Here is a 27,067-nt window from a genome sequence, read left to right as displayed (position 1 = left end):
AGTTCCTGGAAGCTTAATCATTGATTCAGTCCCGCGTTGTTGGAATCTGAGATAGCTTCACTCTTGTATTTCTGTTTACTTTGGGCTTGGCACGGCTCCAAGTAGAGAATCAGACACGGAGGAAATAGGTAGACACCCATAGGACAGAAAAATCACTAAGGATATCTCATTAATATCTCAATTTCTTCTCCTAGACATGCAGGTGTAAGAATCTAAATAGAGATCTAAGTCTCCTACTTTTCAGAATGAAAAAGAGGAGCATTAAGGATTTTCTTTCTTTTTACAATATTTATTAATTTTATTTGTTTCAAAACATTTATTAATTTCAAAATATTATTTATTTATTTCAATTGATTATTTATTTTTTTCTTTCAAAATAAATATTTATTTATTTCAAAATGTAAAAACATTTTATGTCCAGGTCCAAAGTCACAGATTTTTACTCTGGGCTTCCACTTTCCACTGGGCATTTTGTAACTCTTGGTGGTGTTCTTGCCTTGTTCCCCAGCTACACAAGAGTATTTTCCCCTAATATTTTCCCTGAGCAGTGCAGCTAAATTATAGAAGAAGGCAGTAAATATATAATGTCGAGGACAGAACTGAATGAAGACGTAAGAAAAGAGAAAGACAGAGATGGTCCCATATCAGACATGTGTTATACGAAAGGACCCTTGAAGGGTACATACCTCTCTTGAAGGTTTTATGATCTCCACAGATGTGATTAGTCGTAAAGACAACCCCCCCCCCAACACACACACACACACACACACACCCATCCCCGCCTCACAAACACTCGTGCCCTCCCTCACTCCACTCGGTCTATCTCTCTCCCTCTCGCTCGTCCCGTGCCTCTGCAGTGGTTCATTCTCTCCTGCGCCGGCTGCCGACACACACGCCACCCACCCTCTCCACCCCTCCTCTGGCTACTCATCCCAGCATGCTGCACGTAATCAGGGGTAAGACCGACAGCCTCTGCCTATAAATAAATGCAGCGTTTCCTGCGTATGCACACACGCTGAGTGACTATCAGCAAGCCACTGCCGGCAACTGGGAGTCACAGATCACAGGAACAACGACGCATCACATGCTCAGGTCCTCTACAGTTCACTCTGGTCCAGGACACACTGCGGAGGAGATTCAGGAGACAAGGAGGCACTCTTGCAAGACTTGCCAACGCTCTTGATTTTTTTTTGTCCCGGGTGACCCCTGCAACAACTCGTACCCATCCCACCCAAGACACCAACACATTTATCCAAAGACAGACGGTCAAGTGAGCAGACAGTCTGACATGGAGTTGCAACAAGGTAGAAGATCCTTCCAGCACAGGTGTGCACGAACCGGCGATGCATTGCATGCAGGTCTGGTCATCACACTTTTGATTGGTAAGAGTCTTTTAATAATACCTACTGTTTGCTCTGCTTGTTTACTTCTACCCTTTCGTAGTTACATGGGTGCCAAAATGCTGCAGTTTTGCATTGCTTGCACAAACTGAGGGGACCAAACAAGCAGGGTTATTTACTTGTTGCTGTGTCAGGTCACTTCGTTTAAGGTCTCTGTCTTTGGTGAAGTTACGGTTTGGTTAATTTAGGAGGGAAGATTGCATTAGGAAGTCAATGGGTAAGTGTGTATCAAACCCCTTGACTTTAATCTTTAAAATTCTATGACTGATCAGATTAATGCATGTCAACTGTAATTCAGACATGAATAAGCAATGCTTTTAATCAATCAATATTCAGTCACTCCCCAAGCTATATTCACAGGACTGTTAAAAATAGGGCCGTAACCACGATAGACTCTGAGGGGGAACACATCCCACCCAATATGCAAATTAGTGGCCAAATAATATGGGTTTTCTAATGACTACATCATAAAGTTTCACACTCAGTTCACTTGTAAGGATGAATATTTCATAATATCCTGTCTTATAAACTTGATTTTTTACTTTTCCATCCCCTTCACTGTAATATCTTATGCACCCCGTGAGACACCAAAACAAATATTGTGTTTGCTTCATCTGCAGTTTGCTGTTTATAGAATGCGCGGTTGCGTGCTTCGAGTGTCTTTATGATGTATTGGGTCGTGCGACTCTCGAGTATCACTGCACAGCAGCTATGCTGAGCTCAACACTTCGCTGAATTTTGCCTTTGAATTACATTACTTCTTTTTGAGCAGGTGGGCATTTTTCTTTCAAGCCAGAACTCCCCCCCTCACAACCCTCCTTTTCTTGAAGGTGAAATAGAGGCCGTTAAACTAGGTCATTTTTCCCCTCCCTTCGCTTTCTTCTTCAAAGCTTGAACTCAGAGGGTTAATATGCATCCTCTGCAGAGGTCCAAATGGGCACGTTTGATATATTGCTTTATGTTTCAATGTTGTGGGTGATAATGATGTCACACAGGATTGACTGTGATGTCATTGATGATTAGTCCATGAGGTCCCATGATGGTTTATGTTGGTTAGCGTTGGTCCAGGTCTACCTGCCTTTCCAGTTCATAAAAATACTGTATGTTTGTATTGCTGATTTAAAAAAGAGGCATTTTCCCAAAAGAGAGAGACTGGGCATTTTAAAACAGCAATTGTGTTAAAAGTTTATTTTGTCAACTTTTAGGAGTACTTCAGCATTGCAGATGATCTGACAGCTAACAGACCAACCACAATTTTTTAAACATCGTTAAGTCTTTAAATCAATACGTAAACTCCACAATCATTCTTTAATTTTAACCTTACTGTATTACAAACTTAAAAATGAAGAGTTTGTTTCTTACATACACGGTAAAAACTCCTGTAAAAAATAGAAATTTTCTGCCAGGAAAATAACAGTTTTTACATATATAATTGATTGCATGTTTTGTCTGGTAATTTTGCAATATTTTTCTGTGATTTGACAGTTTTTCACCGTATTTCAAAAATATGTGAAAATTATTTTTTTTACATTATGTTTGAATATCATTAAATTATAACAGTTAAATTACAGTTTTCTACTGTGTTATCCTGGTGTCAAAAATGGCTCTGCCCTCAACAAGTATTTAGCATTGTATTACCACCAAATGGACACTACATGCTATTATATTACTACTTACACTCATTAAACACATAAAGAGGACACAGTCTGTCTCCTGTGCAATCTGTGGTCAAATAGAGGAGTGGGTAAGAATAGTCCTCTATAAATAGTCCAAGAGCACATATGTAATGTCATGGCATGCGGAGCGTGTGAGGAACACTTGTGGTATCTCTTCTACCATCACCTCATGGTGGTAAGGACACACATGCCTGAAATCTTCCTCTCTGATACTCCACTGAATGATAGGATTTTGCTACAGTACAGGCCACTTTTTAAAGAGACAGTTCACTCAAAAATGAGAATTTGGTCACCATTTACTATAATGGTGTCATACTGCTAAATAATTCTCTAAATAATGTTCTCCATAATTTCAAAAGAGTTCATAAATTGTAATATTTATTTTTTCAAACATTTCAAGTCTATTGAACATTATTATTGTTTCATTTCAAGTGTTAATATTGATTTCTAAGCATTCATTTCTCCTTTCCTGCTGCATAGCTACTTTCCAGAATTGTTTATATTTGTTTTGTTTTTCTAGAGTTTCTCCTCTTTGCAGTCATTTTATCTCACTCTTTGTAAAGCTGCTATAAAGCAATATTTATTGTGAAAGTTGCTGCAGTACATATTGAAAATGTATCTTCAGGCTTACACATCCAAAATTACTATAAGTGTATCAACTTATTTACGTTTGAAAACATGTTGTCTTTATAAAACCACAGTATTTATATAACATATGTAGTCTTATCCTCCTGTTACTGTATGTGCAAATTTAGCAGTGATTTAACCCCACACATGTTTAATGAATTACTCAAATTTAAATGATTAGCTTTTTAACTCACATTTTACCAGCCTAAAATAAATAACTAAATAAAATATTAGGAAACCATAACTTTTTTATTTGTACTATATGCGTATATTATATTGCTGAATTTTCTGAATTGAGATCCCGCAGAAACCACAAGAAGCCGATGATGCTCATAGATGCAAATAGGTAGACACATTTTAAAAAAATATTCAAAAATAATAAAATGTGCACCATTCAAGCTATGGTTGCCATTATGTTTTGCAAAAGAAAGAAAGTCACACAGGTTTAAACAACACAAGTAAACAGTGTTGTGACAGAATTTTAATATCTGGTTGAACAGTTATTAACTAAGTACAGATCATTTCAGTGCAGGCATATTTTGTAATGGTAGTTGTTAGTCATTATTTAAAATACTTTATTATTTTTACTTTGCATGAACTGCAGTTTTAGTGATTTCTTTATTCAGTCTAAGAAGTATTTACACTACCCAGATATCCAAAACATTGTCAAAATGGATGCCAAGTGGTCTGAGGGAATTAGATTCAACCCAACAGTAAGAGCTCTGTGCGCTAAAGTTTGGGCACAATATGCTGATGTCACAGGCTTTTTCTGAACATTGTGTTCACAATTCGCTCTCTCTGTCTGTGTCTATCTCACTTCTCTGTCTGTATTTTCTGATCTCCATAGATTCCATTATGAATTTAATATCCCTAGTAAAAAACAATTAATTTAAAATGCATTTATTTCATGCTAAGTATTGTTTAAATGTACTAACATATTTACTTTTATGACATACTGATAAAAAATATAATTAATGTTATTTGGAGAACTATTTATACACAATGCACATTTCTTACATTAAGCCTGTGCTTGAATAAAAATGTGTTCTTATGTCACTTTTGATAAGGATTTTATGATTTTTTAATAAAATCAATCTTTCAATGCAATATATTTAAAGTGTACCTGAAGCATACTTGCAACAGTTCCACTTTAGCACAATCAAATACACTTAAATGTATCTTTAGTTGGACTACAGCACTATTTCTGCACAATTAAAGTATATTAAGTACGAAATTAGTTGTTCCAATTTAGCAGACTTCAAGTATACCAATTTAGTATACCACAAATACAATCGCAGTGTATTTTCATTAAGTATATAAGATGTAAATGGATTTGCAGTATACTTAGCATGAAATAAATGTATTTCAAATACATTTTAGTATATTTATTTTTCACTAGGGATGTTAAGCCATAACATTAAAAATCAAGTTTAACATTGTAATGAAATCCAATCAAGTGCTTGTGTGTATTGGAGACCACTTCAAAAAGGATGCCCATACAATGTATACTGTGGTATTCTCAAAGCCACTTAAATTGTATTGTTCTATTTCCGTGAGCTTTTTCAATCATAATTAAACTTTGACCCATTTAGCAAGATCTTCTTGGCGTAGCAGTTGTGCTACATTTTTTGGCATTCACTTCCTGACATTCCAATACTTATAGTCAAGGGATTGACTTGTCAGTGCTGTAGATAATGAGATATGTTAGCTGCCTGTAAATTGATGGCCTGAATAAGAGAAAGAGACTAGAGATACTTATGAGGGGCAGAATAATGGGAGAGAGGGGGATTGTTTTCTTTAATTAGTTTTCTTCTCGAGAGTGTTACTGAATGGGAGGGTGGGCGTTGGTTTAAGGGGAAGTTATTATGTGAATCAGATCTATGACAGAATAATGTGATTTCCCTTCAAGTATGTGACTTGTAATCTCATAAAGCCTAATGTTTTATATTGTTCTTCAGATTCTAGACTGTAGATCGTATAACTCTTTCTGTGAGTTATACGATCAGAAGTTTTTATTATAAAAACGTTTTATTTATTTTTGTTTAATACGATTATAAACTTTGTTAATCTGAGCCTGCGTGACTAGGTCTTTGTTCACACTCCAAAACTTGGAAGTGAAAGACACATTAAAACTTCATTCTTAACATATGATGCAGGTATACATAACCAAACTTTTGGTAAATACAGAACTTTACAAAATAGGAATAAGCACTCAGAACCGGAGTGACAAAGGTTTTAGTTTGTACACAACCTATCCACCAAATCCATAAAACTCTTGAAACAATCCGCACCATCTGCCTGCAGGTCATCCATCAATAAATATGGAAAACCACTTGACAAAGTGGCTTGTGGTGAACATGATCAGATCAACGTCTTCCCCACTGCAATGCTGCAGTCAGTACATTAAGTATGAAAAGGGCTGACGCATTAATGTAAGCGATAGCCCCGCCCTCTTTTCCTGTAGACTGCACTCATCGAGCCTCTCAGGGGGAATTAGGAGGAATGGAAGGAGATAGTGCATAGAGGTACAAATAGGCGCTTACGAGATGGATGTGGGCTAAAAGAGGAACACAATGAAAGAAAAACAAGAAATGTTTTATAAGAGGATATCACTGAAAGCGGGTTAAAACTATGACCTGAAACTCTCAAAAAAGTCCAAAACAATGTTATTTTTACACAAAAAAGGCTCAACCTTAAGGAGCTGAAAGGAACGGTTCACCCCAAAATAAAAATACTGTCTACATTTATTCACCCTCAAGTTGTTCTAAATCTGTGTACATTTCTTTGTTCAGATGAACACAGAGAAAGATATTTGGAAGAATGCTTGTAACCAAAAAGTTCTTGGCCACCATTGACTATCATAGTAGAGAAAAATACAATGGTAGACAAAAGTGCCCCAGTACTGTTTAATGCCCTGCATTCTTCAAAACATCTTCTTTTGTGTTCAACAGAACACAGACATTTATAAAGCAATGGGGTCAAATGGTGGTCAATAGGGTCCTGTTTGGCTTCAATTATTCTTTCAAATATCTTTCTCTGTGTTCATCAGAACAAAGACATTTATACAGATTTAGAACATCTTGAGGGTGAATAAATGATGACAGAATTTTCCTTTTTTGAGTGAACTGTTCCTTTAATATTATGAAATTTTACTTTCTAATCATTTTTATGAGTTTTGCAACCCTGTAAAATAAGTAAATGCAACCTACAAATGCAAAATACGATTATTTACTTCACATCATGCTGTAAAAGACATAAATCCAGCATCTGATGAGTAGTGCTGAGCAGTGCTGAAAAAAGGCAAATCACAGCTGACCTCGCCTGGAGGTAAAAGTGAACTCATCCTGAAACAGTCCTGTCAGCAAGAAGGAAAATGCAGGATTGAGAAGATAAATTATTAACTGACATTCATTTATTCTTCTGAAGAGATGGCAACTCATGGCAACTCGCGGGAAAATGCTAAATACATTTGTGTCTCATGACACTTTTTTGATAAAATGAAACTATTATATGGCTTATATACAATAATAACACAAGAGTTATATGGGTGTTCCCAGTCCTATGTTGCCCTGCAGGAAGCCTTTTTAGGAGGCAGCAGGAGGGGGAGACGTTGGAGTTTTCCCTGGCCCTGCTGGCTCTCCTGGAGAAAGTTAGGCAGAAATCACCTAATGCCATGTCAGATGCAGAGACTTTGTTGAGAGATCAGTTTGTAGAGTATGTGGCATATAGTTGCCTTCGTCGTAAACTTAAACAATTTGTTCGGCGGCAGCCTATTATGTTTTTCAAGGTGCGCAGTGAAGCCATCCGTTGGGAGCAGGAAGGGATGCCGGGTGGCACACGAGGTAGGAGTTTATCTGTTCCCTTATTCCCTTATAACTCCCTAGGATTATGGAGTTATAGTTCTACCGTTAAGGGCGAGCTTAGAGAAATGCTAAAGTCTCAACAGGAGCAGTTGAATCTGCTCTCCCAGAGTATTTCGCGGTTGCAAGCTACCAACTCTCGTCCGCGTAATCAATATTTTCGTAGTGTGCCCATTATTTGCAGGCGTGGTCAAAAACCAGGCCATTTTGCAAAGGACTGTGAGGGGGAAGCGTTTCGTCATGAGTGCCTTTGCACCCTGGTGTTGATTCAGTGGCCGCTGTGAGCAGGCAGCAACGATCTGATGAAAACTAGATCCCGCCATGCTGAAGAGCCACAGCTCGGCTGGGGTGATAACTGGCTCCAATGGTTATAATCCGTCTAGCTCAACATCCAATTTAATGTCTTCGTGCCCTCATCTCAATGTTTTAATTGGCGGCGTGTCAGTCCCCTGTTTGATTGATACCGGTTCGATGGTATCAACCATTACTGTCATGGTTCTGCCCCATCGTGTCTTGCTTTTCTTGATCTTGTGGCAGAGCCATGGTAGAACCTCTTGTTTCATGTGGAGAGAGGCGTTTTGGCCCTTTTGGCTTGCCATACTCTCTCCAGGTCTTGTCATTGTTCCTGCCCTGTTGTTCCCTCTTTAGTGCTCGTTATTAGTTCATGCCCCGCTCCTGTTACCTCTTGATTTATCCCCTTTATAATGCCCTTGTGTTTTCTATCCCGTGCTGGTTCATTGTGTGTGTGTGTCACTCGTTGCTTGTGGTGAGTTCAGGTCTTGTCAGTGTAGTCTAGTCTTTTGTAGTTATGTCATATGTTATCTTTAGTCTTGTTAGGTTTAGTTAGTCCGTGTTCCTGTTACCTGTCATGTTATACCCTTATTTGTTATTTTAACCCCACTTGGGTCTTTGTTTTGTAGTTATAATTAAAGTCTGTTGTTACCCACTGTCTGCACTTGGGTCCTCTATCCGTGTCTCACCTCCCTGTTCCATGACACATTACAGAGAGCTGTTTTGTTCAGTATTTTGAGCCGTGGAGTCAAGACCGATTGAGGTCATGTTCTTGGTTGCAGTTGAGAGCTGCAAATGGGCTTTCTATCCCGTATATGGGTTATATACAATTGGACGTCGAGCTTTGTTGAAGAGTAGTGCCGCAATGCGGGGTGTTGGTGGTCAGGGATCCTCCTGGTGGTTTGCGCTCTTTGCCCCAGGTGTGTTGGGAATGAACGTACTTGGGCGATGCTACCAGGAGCTCTTTGGCCAACATGGCCCTGCTTTGTTTAGTTTCCCTTAGGTTGTTGATGCGCCATGTTCTGTTTTCCAAGCTTTGCAGTATTGTCATCAAGGTGGTCAATGTATCGAGCGTACGACCAGAGTAAATTTGCGCAGTCCTCGGGCATGTCGGGTTCCGGGTGGTACTATTAAGTTTGTTGCAGCCACTTGTGCAGAACAGTTAGTAGGTAGTACAGTGTTGTTTGAGCCCACTGAATCTGGGTTTCCTGAGAGTTTATTAGCCTCCCCTGCTTTGGTGAGAGTTGTTGGAGGCACCGCATATGTGCCGGTGGTTAATGCAGGCAATTCTGATGTCCTGCTTTCCCCCCGTAGGGTGTTAGGCACACTAGTGAGGGTGCACGTGGGTTGCCCACCAGCGGGTGTCACTGAAGTTAGACCGGTTGTAGTGAGTGCTGGATCTCAAGCAGTTAGTTCCACCGTGTCTGAACAGATTGCAGTGTTGGATTTGACAGTGTTGTCAGCAACCGAGCAAAGTGAGGTTAGAGCCTTACTTAAGAAGCACTGTACTGTGTTTGCCGAGGGCAATGGCGACTTGGGGTGCACAAATCTTATCTCCCATGAAATCCCATTGTTAGACGATGTTCCTGTGCGGCAACGACATCTCCGCATACCTCCCTCAGAGTATTAGCATTAATCAATTGCTGGAGTCTCAGGTAATCAGGGAAAGTTGTAGTCCGTACGCTTCCCCGATTGTACTGGTTAAGAAGAAAGTTGAATGTCAAGACTAGACAGGGTGCGTTTCCATTACCCCGTATTGAAGAGTCGCTGGATGCGTTGACAGGGGCCTGTTGGTTCTCTACCCTGGATCTAGCTAGTGGGTACAATCAGGTCCCTGTCACAGAAGGGGACAAGCCGAAGACTGCTTTTTGCACACCATTCGGTTTGTTTAAATTTAATCAAATGCCGTTTGGGTTGTGCACCGCCCCCGCTACCTTCCAGCGACTCATGGAGAGGCTATTTGGAGACCAACAATGTCAGGCATTACTTTTATATCTAGATGATATTGTGGTGTTCTCCACTGTTCTGTTGCTCAGCATTTAGAGAGATTGGAGGTTGTTTGAAGTCGTCTTGAACGGGAGGGTTTGAAGGCCAAGTTGGAGAAGTGCTCTTTCCTCCAACGGGAGGAAACTGAGTACTGTGGATTGATGCTTAACCCTACCATGTGCATGTGTTGTGACCTGTGCACCTGGTGATATGATTTTGTGATATAGATGTTCCATACTCAGTTCCATACTCATATACAGGCCTTTTTTTAAATATATTTATTAATTATATTAAATAAAGTTTTGTATTTTCCTATATCCACATTTTGGAACTCATTCTTTACACTAATGAACCTGTGTGCTCCCTTTGTGGTTCATTTAGTTCCCTGGTAACAGGGTGGCGTAGTCTGCTACATTGATCTTTTTTAGTGCTCCCATACCACATCGTCACACTAGTTTCCGCCCGACGCAGTTCTCATTTTTCCGCCCTGCTCTGCATTGTTTAAATAGCAAATGCATTTGCGCTCATTTGTGCGCCCATGGGCGTGTTTGTCTAAGAAAAGGCTGTGCTCGGGGGCATTGTTGGCGCGTTGCTATTTTGAGGAGCTGAAAATAGACTGAGCCATATACCAACTCAAACCTGGTCTAAAGTCAATGGCGCAATATTGTTTTAGTTATTCAAAGAGCGCATTAGGAATATGCGCCTATAGGCAGGTGCACAGCAATCGTACATTCCGCTTATTACACACAGAGGGACACGCAGCAGCACACAATACTGTAGTGCCAAATATTATAAATAAATGGATTACAATGTAAAATATTATTATTGTGGACATGAAAATCCGGCTTGTCCTGTAGACGGTCTGCTTGCGCGCTTTAACTTCTCGCACGAGCAGACGCGTTTTCTTTCTGGAGAAGTGTCTGCTCTTCCGAATTCCGCCGTGTAAATAGCGAATCCGCTATGGCGCGAGCGCAACTGAATGAGAGATGAGACTCTGATCTTACAAAACACCCATTACTCAATAAGAGAATCGGGACAACCCATCTAGACCATGCGCCCGGGCGCGCTGACCGCTTTCCCATCGTTAAATTGGCAAAAGTGGATTCGAACATGCCCTGAGTGCACCTGCGCCGTGCACTTTAAACCATGCGCTTAGATCGCATGATCTAGCATGGCCCAGAGTCTCTTTACAAATGAAAAAGCACCGCAGGGCCAGCTGTGGCCAACTGCCTGTGGACGAAAGCAATAAACAACATGGACTGGCGAAAATGTATTGTTCAACAAAACAGATATATAGAGAGAGACAGAGAAAGAGAGAGGTATTACATTGATGTATTCTTAAAATAAGAATATAATTCTGCAGCGACATAATTAAAGACTGTAGGATTTAATAATTCACTTGAGGGATTAATCCAAACACAATGGCAAAGGAAATTATGAAATGGGATGGAGAGACCGCAATGAGGTAACAGTTTAATTACAACAGCTTGTACATTAGGTGCACTAAATCATTCCTATACTGTACACACAGGTAGTCATGCCTTTTAAATGGACAATTCATTCCAACATTCATCTTTATCTTCATTTAACATGTTACAGAATGCTGCCAAGTGTAACCGGTCCTACTCGCCCCGGTCTGCGCGGGCCTCGAACCGGCGACGGTCCGGATGGGAGACGGGCGCTCTAACGAGGAGGCTAAAGACCGCAGTAAACCTCACTCCCCGACCAACAGAGACTCTCTAGCGACAGACGCTAGAGCGTCTCTGTTGGTCGGGGAGTGAGGTTTACACACTGCACAGCTCTTCACTAGCTGGCCTCCGTTACACAAGCTCCAAAAATGACCAAATAAAATAAATAAACTTCAAATCAAGCTCTCTATAAAAGCTTCAAAATCTCATATGCATATTCAAATAAATATTCACTCTAAATGAGATTTTGCAAGATATATTAGTGAATATAAAAATAAACAAATTAATAAATAATGCTGACCATGTTATTTTTCTCAGACAACCATTTGATCTTAAGTACCTGGTACTGTGAAAGTATAAGACATTATTTTCAGTCTTTTCTCTATTAGCTTTGCTGTTTTCTAAGTAGGAGAGACATCCTTTGGACACAATCTGATCCACATTTCTGAATGTTTTGCTTTGGTGTGATGTGCTGGGTTTAGATTAATTACCAAAATCACTGGGCTGTTACATCACTCATTGTTTACCATTATAGTGGTGAAGAACAATGAAACTGGATTCCTCTCTTCTGCTCTGTTTTAACTGAAGGTTCAATATTTTGTGAGCCATAATGCATTTTCCAAATTTGTGTTGTGAAATAACCAATAGTAAGAGCAGAAAAAGGAAACATTTATGCATTTGACAATTGCTTTTGGTCCTAAACAACTGTGCATAGAAGCTACTTTAATGCTTTTACCTGCTTGCATAATGCTCAACATTATGTAACATTAACATTAAGAGTAGACATCAGGGTCAAAAAATTGATTGTCTTAAAAAGAAATGACTTTAAAAGTGGTGATTGAGAGGAAGGGAGGCATGAGAGAGAAAGAGCAAAAGAAAAAAGCCCCCATCAGCTGTCCATCTGACAGCATCATTTACTCATCAGTTCTGCGTGTGTTTGTGATGTGAGCTCTCAGCTTTAGAGTGGCCTCATTGATGAATAAGAGTCATATTGGCTGCTCATCCATCTCTGAGAGAAGCTTCAGGAATCAACAGCAGGAGAGACACGTGACCTTGGTGAGGATGCTGATGGTGTTGTTCTTGAGCTCCCAACAACCAGCGTCTTTTACAGTATACTGTCCTGCAGTGCTGCTTGATCTCAGCCTGCTTGTTCTAAACTTTACTAATCACTTTTTCGAGCATCATAGCTTTGTTATCATATCACAAAATTATCACTTTGGATTATGGTGTCTTCTGAAATAAGGGGAACAAGACATTAGACAGTAGCTGTGTAGCATACAGTATCTTACTGCTATAGATATATAGCCTAGCTATTATGTTTCATGCTAATTTAAAAATAATCCAGATGACTTCAAATGTCTTCTGAAGTGAAATGTCTGTGAGGAAAATGATAAATATTTGGTTTATATGGCACAAATTCTAATGAAAAGAAGTATATCCACGTGCTGGATTCAAATATGGCAGCACTTCGATAACTTCTAATCTCATTGGTTCTCAAATGTCTTGTGACAAGTCTCGCTAGACACATTGTGTTTACCACTATCTACAATATCAATATCATGCACACACACACACAGTGAAATCAAATATTGCGATGGGACGAGTGGGTTTAAAAATAGTCAGTCATGACCCTCAGACACATGCTCAATATCAGATCAGGGGTTAGAATACAGCTTACCCTTTAAATCTATCTCATCACACATAGTTTTGTGTTTTTTCTATTGCGATTTGGCACACAACAAGTTGGTCTGTTGGCTTGTTATAGTTTAAAGCACAAATATCCTCTTTTCTGCTCCTTGTTTCTATAACTTTTGTGTTTATGTCTACAACAGCCTCTAGCACTGACTGACCACTTGAGCTGTTTTGATAATGATAGCCGGTTCTCAGATGTGTTGTGAAAAATCACAACTGATAAGACATTATTCAACAAGTGCTGTGAACATAATGAGTCACAGATGACTGCACTTTCTCTTTCTCTCTCTGGAGAATGTTTTTGTTCGTTATAGTTTAAACTGTGTTTTGGGAATATTGTCAAAAGTTTTTAATAAATTGATATGTAAAAATGCAAACAATCATACAATAAAACACATTTATTTTATAATTTACAAATTTTATAACATTTATAAATTATTTCACCCACCGTTTGCCATTATCCTGCATACATTATAAGTTAGTTTATTTATGTCTCTTATACGTGTCGCTGTCAATCATTTTGTGTCAATCTTACTAATAAATGTTGTTTTTGCATTTTCTAGAGAAACTATTTTTCATTGTTCATTTGATCTAATAATACTCTTGAAGAATTATTTATTCCCTTTGAAGAGGTTTTCTAACACCTTGTCTACATCAGACGCAACAGGCCTGTGTAGACAAATTTTTTAATTATAATGAGTTCTAATGCCTTTTGTCGTGTCGCGTCATGCCTGCCGCGTCCGGTGTAGACACGGTGTAAGATGTTTGTTTTATTTTTTAAGTTAATTTAAGGGTGAAGAAAAGAAATGTCAATAGGTTATTGATATTTTTAATTGGACAAGCTAAAATGGCAATTTATGTAACACGAATGAAGAAAGTTGAGAAGGTCATTAATATTTAGATCTGTATGTTTTTTTGGTATGTTTTTTTAAATGTTTTGGTCAGAGGACTATCTTTGGAACATAAATATGATTTCATTGGCAATATACAATATTTGGGTATATGATGAGAAAATTTGTCCCATTGTTGAAGGAAATGCTGTTTTTTTTCCTGAGAAACTCATGTATTCTCTTTTTTTTCTGTTTGGTTTTTCGTTATTGGAAAAAAAGTTTTACAGAATTTTTCTGTTATTGTTTTACAGTTTTTCCACGAATAATGTCAAAACGGTCATTTTTAGGAATACGGGCAAATAACGTAAAATCACACCAAAAGACTGAAAATTTGCGAGAAAAATTGGGAAAACATGTAATTTTACAAAGAAAAAAATATTATTTTACGGTTTATTTTTTCGCCCCAGCTGCTAGAAATTTTCATTTTTCTTACAGGATTTTTTACAGTGTATTCTAACCCTAAATCTCTCTCTCTCTCTCTGTATGTTAGGAGTGTGGTATGCCCAGGCATTGGAGGTGACTACAGGGAAGGTTAATTTTGTGGAAGTTTTGAATGGAAGTTCTGTGCTCTTACCCTGCACTTACTCAAGTTGCATCGGGATTAAAAATCTGTACTTTAACTGGCATTTCAACGACAATGGAACAAAGATTCCGGTGAGACCCCCAATGTATCTCTCAACTGGTTTTACAAAACACTAAAACACATTAGGGCTGTGTATTGGCAAGTGCCTCCCAATACGATACATATCACGATAGATGGGTCACGATACAATATATTGCTATGTATTTCGATATGATACACATTTGCGATATATTGCAATACTTTAAATAGAAAATGTAAAAAGTAGAGCTAGAAACACAACATGCTGTGCACCACCTGGGGTTTTCTGTAAGGATAAGGCCGTGATGTGCGATGCATGGACCTTTAGATCAGAGGTTTGGGTTCCCAAACTGTAGATTGCACCGCTCAAGTGGATAGCACAGGGGAATAAGGTGGTGACGCAAGTCACTTCGCTGCTGTGGTGCATTACAGTTAAAACAATGAACATGGTCAGTATAAAACCCCTGGCTCCCCTTCAGTCGGTCTCTCGACGTTGTGTTGAGAGACAGACTGGGGTTTGATCTTGACAACCTATCATCTCCGAGAGGAATTTTAAAACGCAAATGGGCTTGGCGAATGGCACACGCATGCCAGTTCCCGCCCCGTGCATACGTGTATAAAAGGGAGATGGCGGCGGCAATTCACTCATTCTTTGTTCTTCGGATCCTGCGTGGCATATGATTGTCAAGCGGTTATCTCTTCACTGCTGGATTTACGACGCAGAACAGCAGACTTCTCCCTGCTGATAGCGGACTTTCCCTGAGCATCTCGGCAGCAAGCTACAGACCTAAAAGAGCAAATTTCTCACAGTTGCGAGCATGTCCTTGGGTGTGACAGACTCATCCCTGAGTCAGACAGGCATGACACCTGCGTCACATGCTTGGGGGTCAAGCATGTTGAGGCAGGATTTGTCGATCCGGCATGTTCTGTCTGTGAGAGCATGGCGATCAAGGTGTTGCTGTCACGGCTGGCTACGTTCTTTGTGAGCGCTGCCGCCACCCCGTCTGCTTCCCAGGCGAGTTCAACTGCCGCTTCGGCGAGGTCGACCGCTTCGGCGAGCAGCGGGGGTGATTTGGGGGTTCCTATGGATGTTGCTCCGTCAGCTTCGGCTTCGCAGACCACCCACACCCCAGCACGCTCACCTGGCTCGTCCCCTGTGCCATTCTTCCCGGAGGTGCATGAGGAGCTCACTAAGTCCTGGAATGCACCATTCTCGGTGCTTTCCTGGCTAGCGGGCTTGGGGGCTGTTACTTCCCTGGATGGTGGGGCGGTCAAAGGCTATGTCGACATCCCCCAGGTGGAGCGTGCAGTCGCTGTGCACCTGTGCCCACAGACAGCTGCCACCTGGAGGGGTCGACCTAGACTTCCGTCCAAGGCTTGTAAGCTTTCTTCAACACTCGTGTCGAAGGCTTACAATGCTGCAGGACAAGCCGCTTCCACCCTCCACGCTATGGCGGTCCTTCAGGTTTTTCAGGCTAAAGCCCTGAAAGACCTGGATGATGGGAAGGCCGACCCAACTCGCATGAGCGAGTTACGCACGGCCACTGACCTCGCGCTTCGGGCAACGAAGGCCACGGCACGTGCCTTTGGTCGGTCGATGTCCACACTCGTGGTCCAAGAGAGGCATCTGTGGGTCAATCTTGCTCAGATGGGCAACACCCAGAAGGCCCGCCTTCTGGATGAGCCCATCTCGCAAGCTGGGCTGTTTGGTGACACATAGAGGATGTGTCACAACAATTCTCCGCAGTGCAGAAGCAGACTGCAGATCCTTCCGCGACGTGACCACCTATCGGTCGTCACGGTCCCGAGCGCAGCCTACTTCCCAGCAGCCCCGCCCCCCCAACGGTGGCTCCTCCGGTTCCAGGGCCCTACCAGACGACGGCCCACCCGAGACGCAGACCCCCGCGGAGGAAGGCATCTGCCCCCCCATCAGCAGGCCGCTGAGAAGACCTCTAAGTGGCCCTGACGGGAAGAACCCAGGGAAGTCAACATCGGGCCCGACCCCGGCCATACCAGCGCCCACGGGTTGGAGAGGGACGTTGCCTCCGTCAAGTCCCCACATTCTCACAGAAAGAGAGTTTTTCACTGGGTTTTCTTCCTCCACAGCACCCTCGACTCAACGGTGTCTTGGGCGGACCAAGCTGCTGGCCGCAACCTCCACCGGACATTGCGTCAGTCAGTGACAACAAGCAGGGAAGTCAACAGAGCCGTCGACCTCCTCGGGGTTCCGCCCCGTGCGAGGTGACCGCTCTGTCAGTCACCGAACCAGCCTCCCACAGCAAGGGGAAGCAGATCGTCCCTCTGGTTCCACTGTCACGGTTCTTGGGCGCTTTGCAAGAGTGCACCAGCCCATCATGCTGGCTAGAGAGGATGATCCGTCTCGGTAATGCAATCCAGTTCGCCAGGCGCCCGCTCAAGTTTCGGGGCATTCTCCACACCTCGGTTCGAGGGGAGGACGCTCCCGTCCTTCTGGTGAAAGGTGCGATCAAACTTGTCCTTCTAACCGAGATGTCTTCCGGGTTTTACAGCCCGTACTTCATATTGCCCAAAAAAGGTGGGGGGCTGCGCCCCATTCTGGATCTGCACCTCCTGAACAAGCACCTACACAAGCTGCCGTTCAGGATGCTGACGCAGAAGCGAATCTTGGGCTCAGTTCATCACCAAGATTGCTTCGTGGCAATCGACTTGAAGGACGTGTACTTTCACATCTCCATCCTCCCTGGGCACCGACCGTTCCTGCAGTTCGCATTCGAGGGAAGAGCGTATCAGTACAAGGTATTGCCCTTTGGTTTGGCCCTGTCTCCTCGGGTTATTACCAAACTCATAGAGGCTGCCTTGGCGCCCCTCAGGGAGCAAGGCGTGCGGACACTCAACTATCTCGACGACTGGCTTATCTTGGCACACTCGCGAGATGTGTTGTGTGCGCACAGGGACCTCATGCTCCAGCACCTAGACCGTCCGGGCTTACGGGTTAACCGAGAAAAGAGCAAGCTCTCCCCAGCACAGAGCTCCTCTTATCTCGGTATGGAACTAGACTCTGTCCGTATGTCAGCGCGTCTCACCAACGAGTGTGCGCATGTATCCTCCCCTTGTGGTAGGATGTGGCCTCCATAACACACTCTTCAACGAGGAGAGCAGTGTTTCCCCAGTGTTCTTATGGCGCTGGACGGCGTCTCTCAAATAGAGACGAACGCCACCTCCCATGATGGCCGTCGGTACAAACCTCTCAGAATGCTTCTAGTGCTGATCCCACTGGAAGATTACGTCTCGCAGTAGCGCTCACTTGTGACTCGCTAGTCCAGTCAGTGTCGCTCAGCTTGAGGTCGTGATACGGCTCAGCGCCGTGGCATGTAAAGATAGGTCCCCAGTCTGTCTCTCAACACAACATCGAGAGACCGACTGAAGGGGAACATCTCGGTTTCATGCCACAACGCTTGGCCGACCCGCTGCAGCGACCGTGAGATACCGCTCAGGATCCTCAGCCCAAAAGATGAGTGAATGGCCGCCGCCATCTCCCTTTTATACCCGTATGCACGGGGCGGGGACTGGCATGCGTGTGCCGATTCGCTAAGCCCAATTTAAAATTCCTCTCGGAGATGATAGGTTCTCAAGATCAAATCCCAGTCTGTCTCTCTACAGATCCATTAAAGCACAATAAATGTCATTGTTACTTTTTGGAATAAACTTTTTGTCTAATGCACTGCAGTAGTCAAGTGACTTAGTGGGTCATGACTTGTGAAGCTTACAAACATCATTTATTTTATATAACTCATTACTCCATGACTTATTTTTAAAACCAAAGCATGCCCACACATCAGCTCTGAGGCCTCGAAGCGTTCTTATATTTTTTCGCCATGCTCGCTTCCACTTACTTTTGGCTGTAAAAAAATGTCACTATCGAAAAATAGAAAATTGCGATAGTTGCATGTATCAATATTTTTGCACAGCCCTAAAACACATTATACTGTATTTCATAACAGTAACATACAAAACAGGAAATTCTTTCCAAAACGCATTTGGGTACTGAAGCCATGCAGGCATATAGCTACTTTTTGACATTTTTGCTATTATTTTATCCAGCTTATCCCAAAGTTTTAGTGGTTTTTCACTCAGGTGTCCTTGTAACCACATGTCTAGTACATGACATTAACTATTGCTTGCACAAGTTTGTGCTATATTTCTTTAAAATTATTTTGTTATGTAGACTAATCTATTGACATATGTACTGTAGCTCAAATTTATAAGTATGGCTTAAGTGTGCAGATTCTATTATGGGGTCACTGAAAGTGATGCTGTCTATAATTTTTCTCATCAGCTTTGTGAAGCGCTCATTCCAGCTGAAGGTATAGAACCAAACGTGAAGATCGATCACGAGCGGGTGGAGTTTGTTGGTTCCAGTAAGCGAAGTAACATCTCCATCCTTCTGCACAATGTAACCTTTGAGGACCAGGGAGAATACATCTGCTTCGCCCGGAACTACAAGGAGAAGGATCGCAACCATAGTGCCACCTTCACTCTTTTTGTAGTGGATAAATGTCAGTATGCACACATGGATCTACAATAGAAAATTAAAATGTTGAATCTCCTCTTTCATCTCTAGACACTTCCAACGTAAAGATGCCAATCAGAAACAAAATAGAAGATTAGATTACACTTTACAGTGTAATTATACATTTAAGTACTGATTAATAAAAATTAATTACATGTACTTACTGTTGGGTTAGTATTAGGGTGTGGTTTAGGGGTAGTTACATGTAATCATGCATGATTTATAGTAAATACGATAGTAAATGCATGTAACAAGTGTAACAAGGGCACCGTAAAATAAAGTGTTACCGAATATTATTGTTTAGACTTTTCCCCATTAATTTATTTAGATCTTTAGGCAATATACGGGTCGTTCAACTAATCAAGAGACCATTATAATAATCTTTTTCATTTCAGAAATGCATGTCAGGAAGCCAAAGCAGTATTTAGGTGCTCATCAGATTCCCGTAAAAAAAACTGAAATTTTCTGGCAGCTGTGGCGCCAGAAATAAACCGTAAAATAACTTATTCCTGTAAAATTACATTTCCCCCTTTGTTCTTGTAAATTTGCGGTATTTATCTGTACATTTTACATTATACGAAAAAAAACAGTGTTTTTTACACTGTGGGTCATTCTCACAAAACCATTTAAAAATCATGGCAGTGATGCCTTTAAATATACAATATATAATTCCGTAACACGAAAATGATCATAATAAAGACTATTGTGTTTACCTTGTGCAAAGAATAATTTTAGTCTGCTAATAAATGACAAAATGTAAATGTACCATATAATGAATTATTTTTTGTATTTTGTTGCATTTTCTGCTGAAAATCAAATTACAGTAACACATTCAGATGTCTGAGTGCATAATATGTTGTAATTTAAACAGAGTAAAATATAAATAGTTGGATGTTATAATTCAAATAACTAGAGGTTCTACTGGATGTTCTCAAATGACAAAAAAAAACATTGACAGAATAATCATGTACAATAAAAATGAAGAAATGCTGGAAAGAGGAAAGGATTTCATGATGGAAATGAATGTTTTAAACATGCCAGACCTTGTTTTTAATGCCTAAAAAGGAAATGTTAAGCAAGTATTTAAAAAATATGTTTGACTTCACCCGAATAATGAATAATGACAAATGAAGCGAAGCAAAGAACAACATAAAGCAGCATTAAAACACAATGTTGGTTTGAGTTAGGAAATACAGTATCTGATGTACACTGTAAAAAATGAAAAGTTGACTTAACTTAAAATTTCAAGGCAACTCGCTGCACAGCTTTTTTGAGTTTACTCAACTTTTGGCCAAGTATTTCACCTAACTGAATTATCTGAGTAATGTCACGTGACTGTCAATTGAAATAAATAGTTGAACCAACTTAAAATAAAAATGCAACAATCAAGTTTCTGAGTTCACTCAAATACGGACTTAGTTGGCCCAACTCAAAAGATTATGTTTTATATAAAATTAATATATAATTGTTTTATTATTATTTACACACTCTTAATACTCAATTCTACTTAATAGATATGTTATATACACACTCTGCTTATGTAACTGCTTAAGCTGTTTGTGTTTTAAACATTTAGTGGACTCCCTGTGTCATTTACTTCAGAGCTCAACACTGAGCACATGAGCCTCAATCATGGTAACAATCATCAAACATCATTAAACATCATAGTTAAAAAGGAACTCTAAATACCAAAGGTAACTTACAATGACAACAAAAACAAAAAATATAGCAAATTGAAAATTCTGCAATGCATGCTGGGAACTTTCAAACACTAGAATTGTTTTTTGAGATTACACAGTTTGGCAAGTTGGTCAAACTTCTTGACGCGCTTTGGACAATCACTTAGATATCTAAGTACAGTCAACAAAAGAATCTTTGTTGGTACCACATTTAGACTCATTTTGTTCAGCATACTCAAAATAATACTCTTCCTCTTCTACTAAAAAACTTTGTTCAAATTACTTTGTTACCTTTGTTGGGTGAACAATTTGAAGTTGTATTTTTTACAGTGGGGTTTTAGCTAACGTTATTATATTGATGAGCAAAGCTCACCAAATATGGTTTTCCACCAGATCTTTCAAGATCATATCCATGAAATGAGTTATTTAAAACATCAATTTCAGTCAAGGAATTAATTTAGTTTAGTTTAGTGATCAAATATACATATTTTAAGGTCTCTGATTAGTAATATAAAGCATAACAAATACTTGTATGCATTCGTCCAGCGAATGCCTCAATGATATTATATACTTTACATTATCTCATGGCCATAAGTAACGTGACTTTACCAAACAGGATTTAGAGCAAAGGAAGCGAATCGAAACACAGTAGAAGGGACCAAGTTTGTGAGCGTGAATACAGAAAACCCATCACAAATGAATATATATGGTTGTTTATTAAACTCTACTCTACATGATAACAACCACGTGGCAGTAGAAGTCACTTGTTCCATCCTTTCCCCCAGGGGGGGAGGGCAGTCTCCGAAGAGACGAGAGGAAGAGACGAAGCCGGAAGAGCAGAGAAGCGTGGACTTCAGAGCAGGCTCGATATTTAAACTCACGAGAGGGCAGGGCCACCTGAGTTTGAATCGACTAATCAGAGTTGAGCAGGGAAGAGGTTCTTTGTCCACTCAACAGCTAATTTGCATCTTTATGACCTCCTGGCAACTTTACAAAATACCGGGAAAATCACATGGGGCAGGTGAGGGGAATGAAACACAAATGGAAAGCTAACGGAGAAACAAGGTGGCGGGGCCAAGAGACGAGACACCGGAGAGAATGCATGACACGTCAAAACAAAACAATGCCATGCTCTTCTCCACATTAAACACGTGGGTCTGTCATGATCCTGCCACAAGACTCGAAAATCATGACAAGAAGAGGCAGGACCATGACAGAACCCCCCCTTAAAGAACGCCCCCAGGCGTTTCCAAGGGGGCACACCAACGTGACAAGACCGACAGACATGAGGACAGACACCATAAACATAGAACAGAACAAACTAGGGGCAGAGCTGACATGACAACGAAGGGGTTGGGGTTTGACAACAAAATAAACATAAATGGGCGGGGAGGGGGAGGAATGGGCAGGTCGAACTTGGGAACACTAGGCTTGGGCGGGACAGGAGGTGGGGACTTAGGAGGGGCTGGGGCATGCTTCCTAGAGCGGGGAGGAGGGGTAGGGCGCCTGGACCGAGTTGCCGGCTGGACCGCAGAGGAAGAGCCCTTCCGGCTCTTCTTCTTCTTAGAACGGGCCTCGAGACTTGTGGCAGGTTGGAGTGAAGTGGCAGGGAGTGTGGGAGGCTCCTGGATGGACGAATCGGATGCAGACTCCCACGACTCCCTCCTGCCGCACTTGCCACGAAGCCCGGTGGCCAGAGCAGGGTCTGCAGGGCGTGGAATGGATGGTGCCGAGTCCTTCAGGGTCACCATGGCCAGGGAACAATCCTCCGGGATTGTGGCCAAATGGGGCAGAGACTTGGCTGTAGGTGAGGTCCTGGACTCGTCCCGGTTAACCAGGAACCTCACCATATCGCGGAAGCCCTGGGGATTCAGCAATCGGGTCTCACTCAGGAATGTTACAATATGACATGCTGTATGACATATCCCGTATCTTGCTGTTGTCTTGTCTTTGCAGTAAAAGTAGTGGACAACACATTGACGCTCATCATTGTGTCTGTGCTGGGAGGCGTCATAGGTCTGATCGTCCTCATCATGGTTATTAAAGCTGTGGTCGTGGCTGTTCTCACCAAGGTCCAGGAGAAGAAGTAAGTCACAGAGTTTCTGATTTTTCCCATTTAAAAACAATTCAATTGTTCATTTATTCTAGTCATAAAGTACATTATCTTAATTTTATTGGGTGAAATATTAAACTCAACGTTTTAAAAGATGGTTTTACCTTTTTCACAATATCACAACCACTTGAATTTAAGGGTGAAATTTATATTTTTTAACTACTTTCCCATTATTGTCATTTCTTTGTATCCTATTCCACTGCTTAACTCTACACATAAAACTGTACATTTATCATATTTTCTTTCATGTTTTGATTTTAAAAGCAGTTATATGGACCCCTAGTGAGCATGCTGACAACATGCACTAGGCACAAGACATAAAAATAATCCAATGGCAAGAAAAGGTTCTTCACAGTTTGTTAACATTATATGAAGCATTGTGGTTTAGCTGAGAATAACGTGGTGATACACATAATCAGGAAGAGGTCAACTGGATTGTTTTTTGTGTGTGTGTGTTATTCCAAGCACATACAGTAATGTAACATTTCACATGCCACAATCATGAATCAATGCCTTACTATAAGCAAAACTGCATGGGACATAGAACAAATTAAGACCAACAGTGTCCAACAAAGTGAAAGAATCTGCGGTCATCTTCTAGTCTTATTTCTGATAAACTGTGATGTCACGCTAACGGAATAGAGCCACAGTGGTCTGGTGACTTTGACAGGAGCCCAGTGATAGCAAAATAAATGTCAATAACACAGCATTCTGAGTGATGGTGATGAATTTTCAATCAGACAAGTCTGACATCTCCAGAACATGACTGTGCCATTCAGGAGAACTTAAAGCACAGTTCACATAAACATCCTTACCCCAGATGTTGCACAGTGAATACAAAATGTCTCTGGAAATGCTTTTTACAATATGAATATAAACAAGATTTGTAAACCACTATGTGAGTTTGAGAGAATGTCATTTATTTGTTTGTTTGTTTGTTTGTTGGTTGGTGAATTATGCTTCAGAGCATTTAAAAGATTCTGGAATGACACCTGCAACCGATTTTGCAAGCGGTGTATTACTCAAAGTATATGTTTCATAGACCCTCAAAGTGTCACGTTGTAGCTTCAAATATGTATTTTCTCATTTTTTCCCATCTTTTCTCTTTATCTTCCAGTAAAGAATGCCTTGTGAGCTCTACAGGGAACGACAACACAGAAAATGGCCTCCCTGCCTCCAAAGCAGACACCAAAGCGACACCAAAGGCATGAAAAGAACTATGTATGTGTACATATATGAGCACACGTATATATGTACACATGCATACATACATGTAACAGATCGAACGAAAGTCATAACAATGGACAGTTTGTTCTTATTATCTTATAAAAAATGCTACATATAAATATGTTAAAAAATATATACTATATTTTAGATTGTGCTTGAGGAAAAATATGAGATGCCATGTGCTGGATCATACACCCTGACCTGAAAAAAATAACTGTACAGAAAGCATTGATTGATTGATGTTGCATTGGTGTGCCTCCATTCTGCTCTGACTTACCTGTGACACACACACACAAACTGCCTTGTACACACTGCCATATCTGTTCAATGCTTCACAGCACAAGAACCACGTAACCGAATGTTTGCGAAAACTTCCAGTGTGACCTTATACACCTTCACACTGCATTCCAGACAATCCCGAGTCGACACAAAACGCTTTTGTGGAGGAATAACAGACACATAAAAGCAGAAAATAACCACCGGTGCCTCATAGAATTGGAAAATGTTTACCACAAACCCAAGCAGCTAACACACAGATTTTTAACCACTCCCACTAATTTTACAAGTGATTATTAGGTCATAAAGAGCAGGATGTGAGGGCACCATCAAGCCAGAAATATACTCTACACAACTATTACACATACATATGCAATGCAAGAGCTTGGTTCTGTTTTACATAATGTGCATTGCTGTTGCAGTAACGAACCTTTGTACTCCAGGGGCGATAGAGGGAAAGTTATTGCTCTGCCATCAGAGTGATAAAAATTATTGTAAAAGTTGACTGTGCCATAACTGAAAATATAGCACATGCTTGCGTTTTGCATTTGATTCTGACGTATGTCAAAATGCAGTCACACAGGACTGTGAGCTTGAAGCATTTGCGTCTGTGTGTTTGCGTAGAGTATAAGTCCTACTGTTGTTTGAAGGTAAAAGACTTTCCACCGATGCAGATATAAGGGGTATACTGTATATATCCAGGATCCAGTCCTGCGCTGTATTGTTTTCTTTTGATGTGAATTTTATTTTCTGCTTTAGATAAAACACAGGTGCCTGTAAACGCTTTAAGCTTCACATGCTTCCTGGGAGCCTTCAAATGCTATCGAAATAACTTAATTAAACGACGCTCACGTAAAATGCAAAAAAATAAAAAACAACAACAAAAAAATCTTCAACACAAAAATATACAAAAAGATAACCCCCAGAAACCAACTCCCTGTAGAAAAAGAATGCTGCTGCTTTTAACAATTATAACCAATAACTTTTCTTAAACGCATGTGAACAATTTTATACATCTAGTGTATGTTTCCATTTCTCCAGACTGTGTTTTTCTGTCTTTTCTGACGTGATCCGGACTTCACTATCAGTGCTTGTATGCAATGCCACTCTTGCTAGTACGTCTTGTATGTGTTTAACATACAGTGTAGTTCATCGGTAAAGAATATTGTGCCGTCCAAATGTCACAGCTAGGGCACCAACCAGATTCGTATCAGATCTCAACGTTGTTTAATTTTGACTTGGCATCTGAATTAGCAAGCTAGCATATAACTTCTGTGTGCTTAGCTGCACTTAAAAAAGACACTAACTACTCCTTACAGATGCAATGCTAAGGATAATTGTTTCATCATACTACAGAAAATACAACAGTAATGACTTGCGATAAGGGTTTTACTACAAATAAAAAAACTAAAATGGTAAATTCCCTTGTTTCAGCAGAAGCTAACTAGCATTTAGCCTAAAACTCTCATAGGCTACTTGGAGTAATGACCAGCTTGATGCTAATTCGAATAATTTTTGCAAATATAAAAGGAATTTAGTTTATCAAAACAGGTCAATATTTACAATATTACAATTATTTAGGACTCAAGTGCCATAAAACAGAACAGTTGGAGGAACATGGATAATTCACTTTTGCGTCTGTCATATTGTGTAAACGCACGCCTCCTCCTATCATTCAAAACGCACGCCTCCTCCTGTCATTCAAATCCATGTTGCCAAATCAGGTAACTGTAAATGTTAATGTATTGACAACTTCATAACATGCAATGAATGTCACTTTGCAATTACACCGCAAAAAATGCAACAAAACCCTCACTAGTCTTCCCGCCATAACCCAAAGATGAATGTACGTGGTGGTTAAAGTTATGGCATAGCAAGAGGGATTGTTTCTGGGCACTTTATTCATGTACATACAGTAAACGTAACTGTGTTTAGAATGCTATTATAATTCTAGGGCGAAAAGCGATGCAGGGATTTTGCACAGGATATTTGAATATACTGCTGAATGCCTGTGGTGGTGTTACTGGGATATGAAATATATGATATCATATGAACAGGAATAGATAGTTTGAATGTGTGCACATATTTAGAAGTCTTCCAAAACACTTGACTCTCTTTTAGAAATCAGGGGCTTCAGCAATCTCAACAGTTTGGGATGCTATTGACAGAGCAGCATGACATCTTTTATTTGTGTGATCGACGTTTGTTAATCTGAATCAAATAAAATAATCTGAATAAAATAAAAAAATGTTTGTCACAGTTAAATTTGAGTTCCAATCATAAACAAAACAGGTTTGAAGCAATATGTAGGTATATCATGACATTTTACTTTCAGGTGAACTATTCCTTTAAATGGTGTCCATGAATTGGAGAAAAGGTTTAATGCTGCTCTGTGTGTCAGGTGCACTGTACAGATGTATTGTAGGTCATGTGGTTCGTGTTCAGTGTCCTGTCTGTTGTTGAGAATCCAGCTGTTGTCATCTTTTTGCTCGATCTGAATGTCTGGAGGCAG

At 40.6% G+C, this 27,067-nt stretch overlaps 1 protein-coding gene across 2 annotated transcripts; it reads left to right on the top strand.

Moving 5' to 3' along the window:
* The first annotated feature begins 849 nt into the window (after nt 1-849).
* scn4ba (sodium channel, voltage-gated, type IV, beta a) lies at nt 850-25,469 on the top strand. Of its 2 annotated transcripts, XM_057350871.1 has the most exons (5): nt 850-1,382; nt 14,601-14,764; nt 19,027-19,246; nt 22,896-23,025; nt 24,170-25,469. In XM_057350871.1, exons 1-5 carry the CDS (start codon nt 1,289-1,291, stop codon nt 24,261-24,263), a joined length of 702 nt encoding a protein of 233 aa, XP_057206854.1. In that variant the 5' UTR covers nt 850-1,288; the 3' UTR covers nt 24,264-25,469. The 2 variants fall into 2 exon arrangements, with proteins under 2 accessions (XP_057206854.1, XP_057206855.1); XM_057350872.1 differs by lacking the exons at nt 22,896-23,025; nt 24,170-25,469 and adding an exon at nt 21,725-21,840.
* The last annotated feature ends 1,598 nt before the right edge of the window (nt 25,470-27,067 follow it).

The sequence above is a fragment of the Triplophysa rosa genome, linkage group LG14 (genome assembly GCF_024868665.1).
Source record: "Triplophysa rosa linkage group LG14, Trosa_1v2, whole genome shotgun sequence".
In the NCBI taxonomy this organism is placed as follows: domain Eukaryota; kingdom Metazoa; phylum Chordata; class Actinopteri; order Cypriniformes; family Nemacheilidae; genus Triplophysa; species Triplophysa rosa.
Note: the sequence above shows the minus strand (reverse complement) of the source record. Positions and strands in the feature narration are given on the sequence as shown.

Excerpts from the sequence above, each read along its gene's own strand:
- scn4ba (XM_057350871.1), top strand. The coding sequence starts at position 1,289 with ATGGAGTTGCAACAAGGTAGAAGATCCTTCCAGCACAGGTGTGCACGA. Across the intron at positions 19,247-22,895 it reads TCTTTTTGTAGTGGATAAAT|TAAAAGTAGTGGACAACACA; the intron begins GTCAGTATGCAC and ends TTGTCTTTGCAG. Across the intron at positions 23,026-24,169 it reads ACCAAGGTCCAGGAGAAGAA|TAAAGAATGCCTTGTGAGCT; the intron begins GTAAGTCACAGA and ends TTTATCTTCCAG.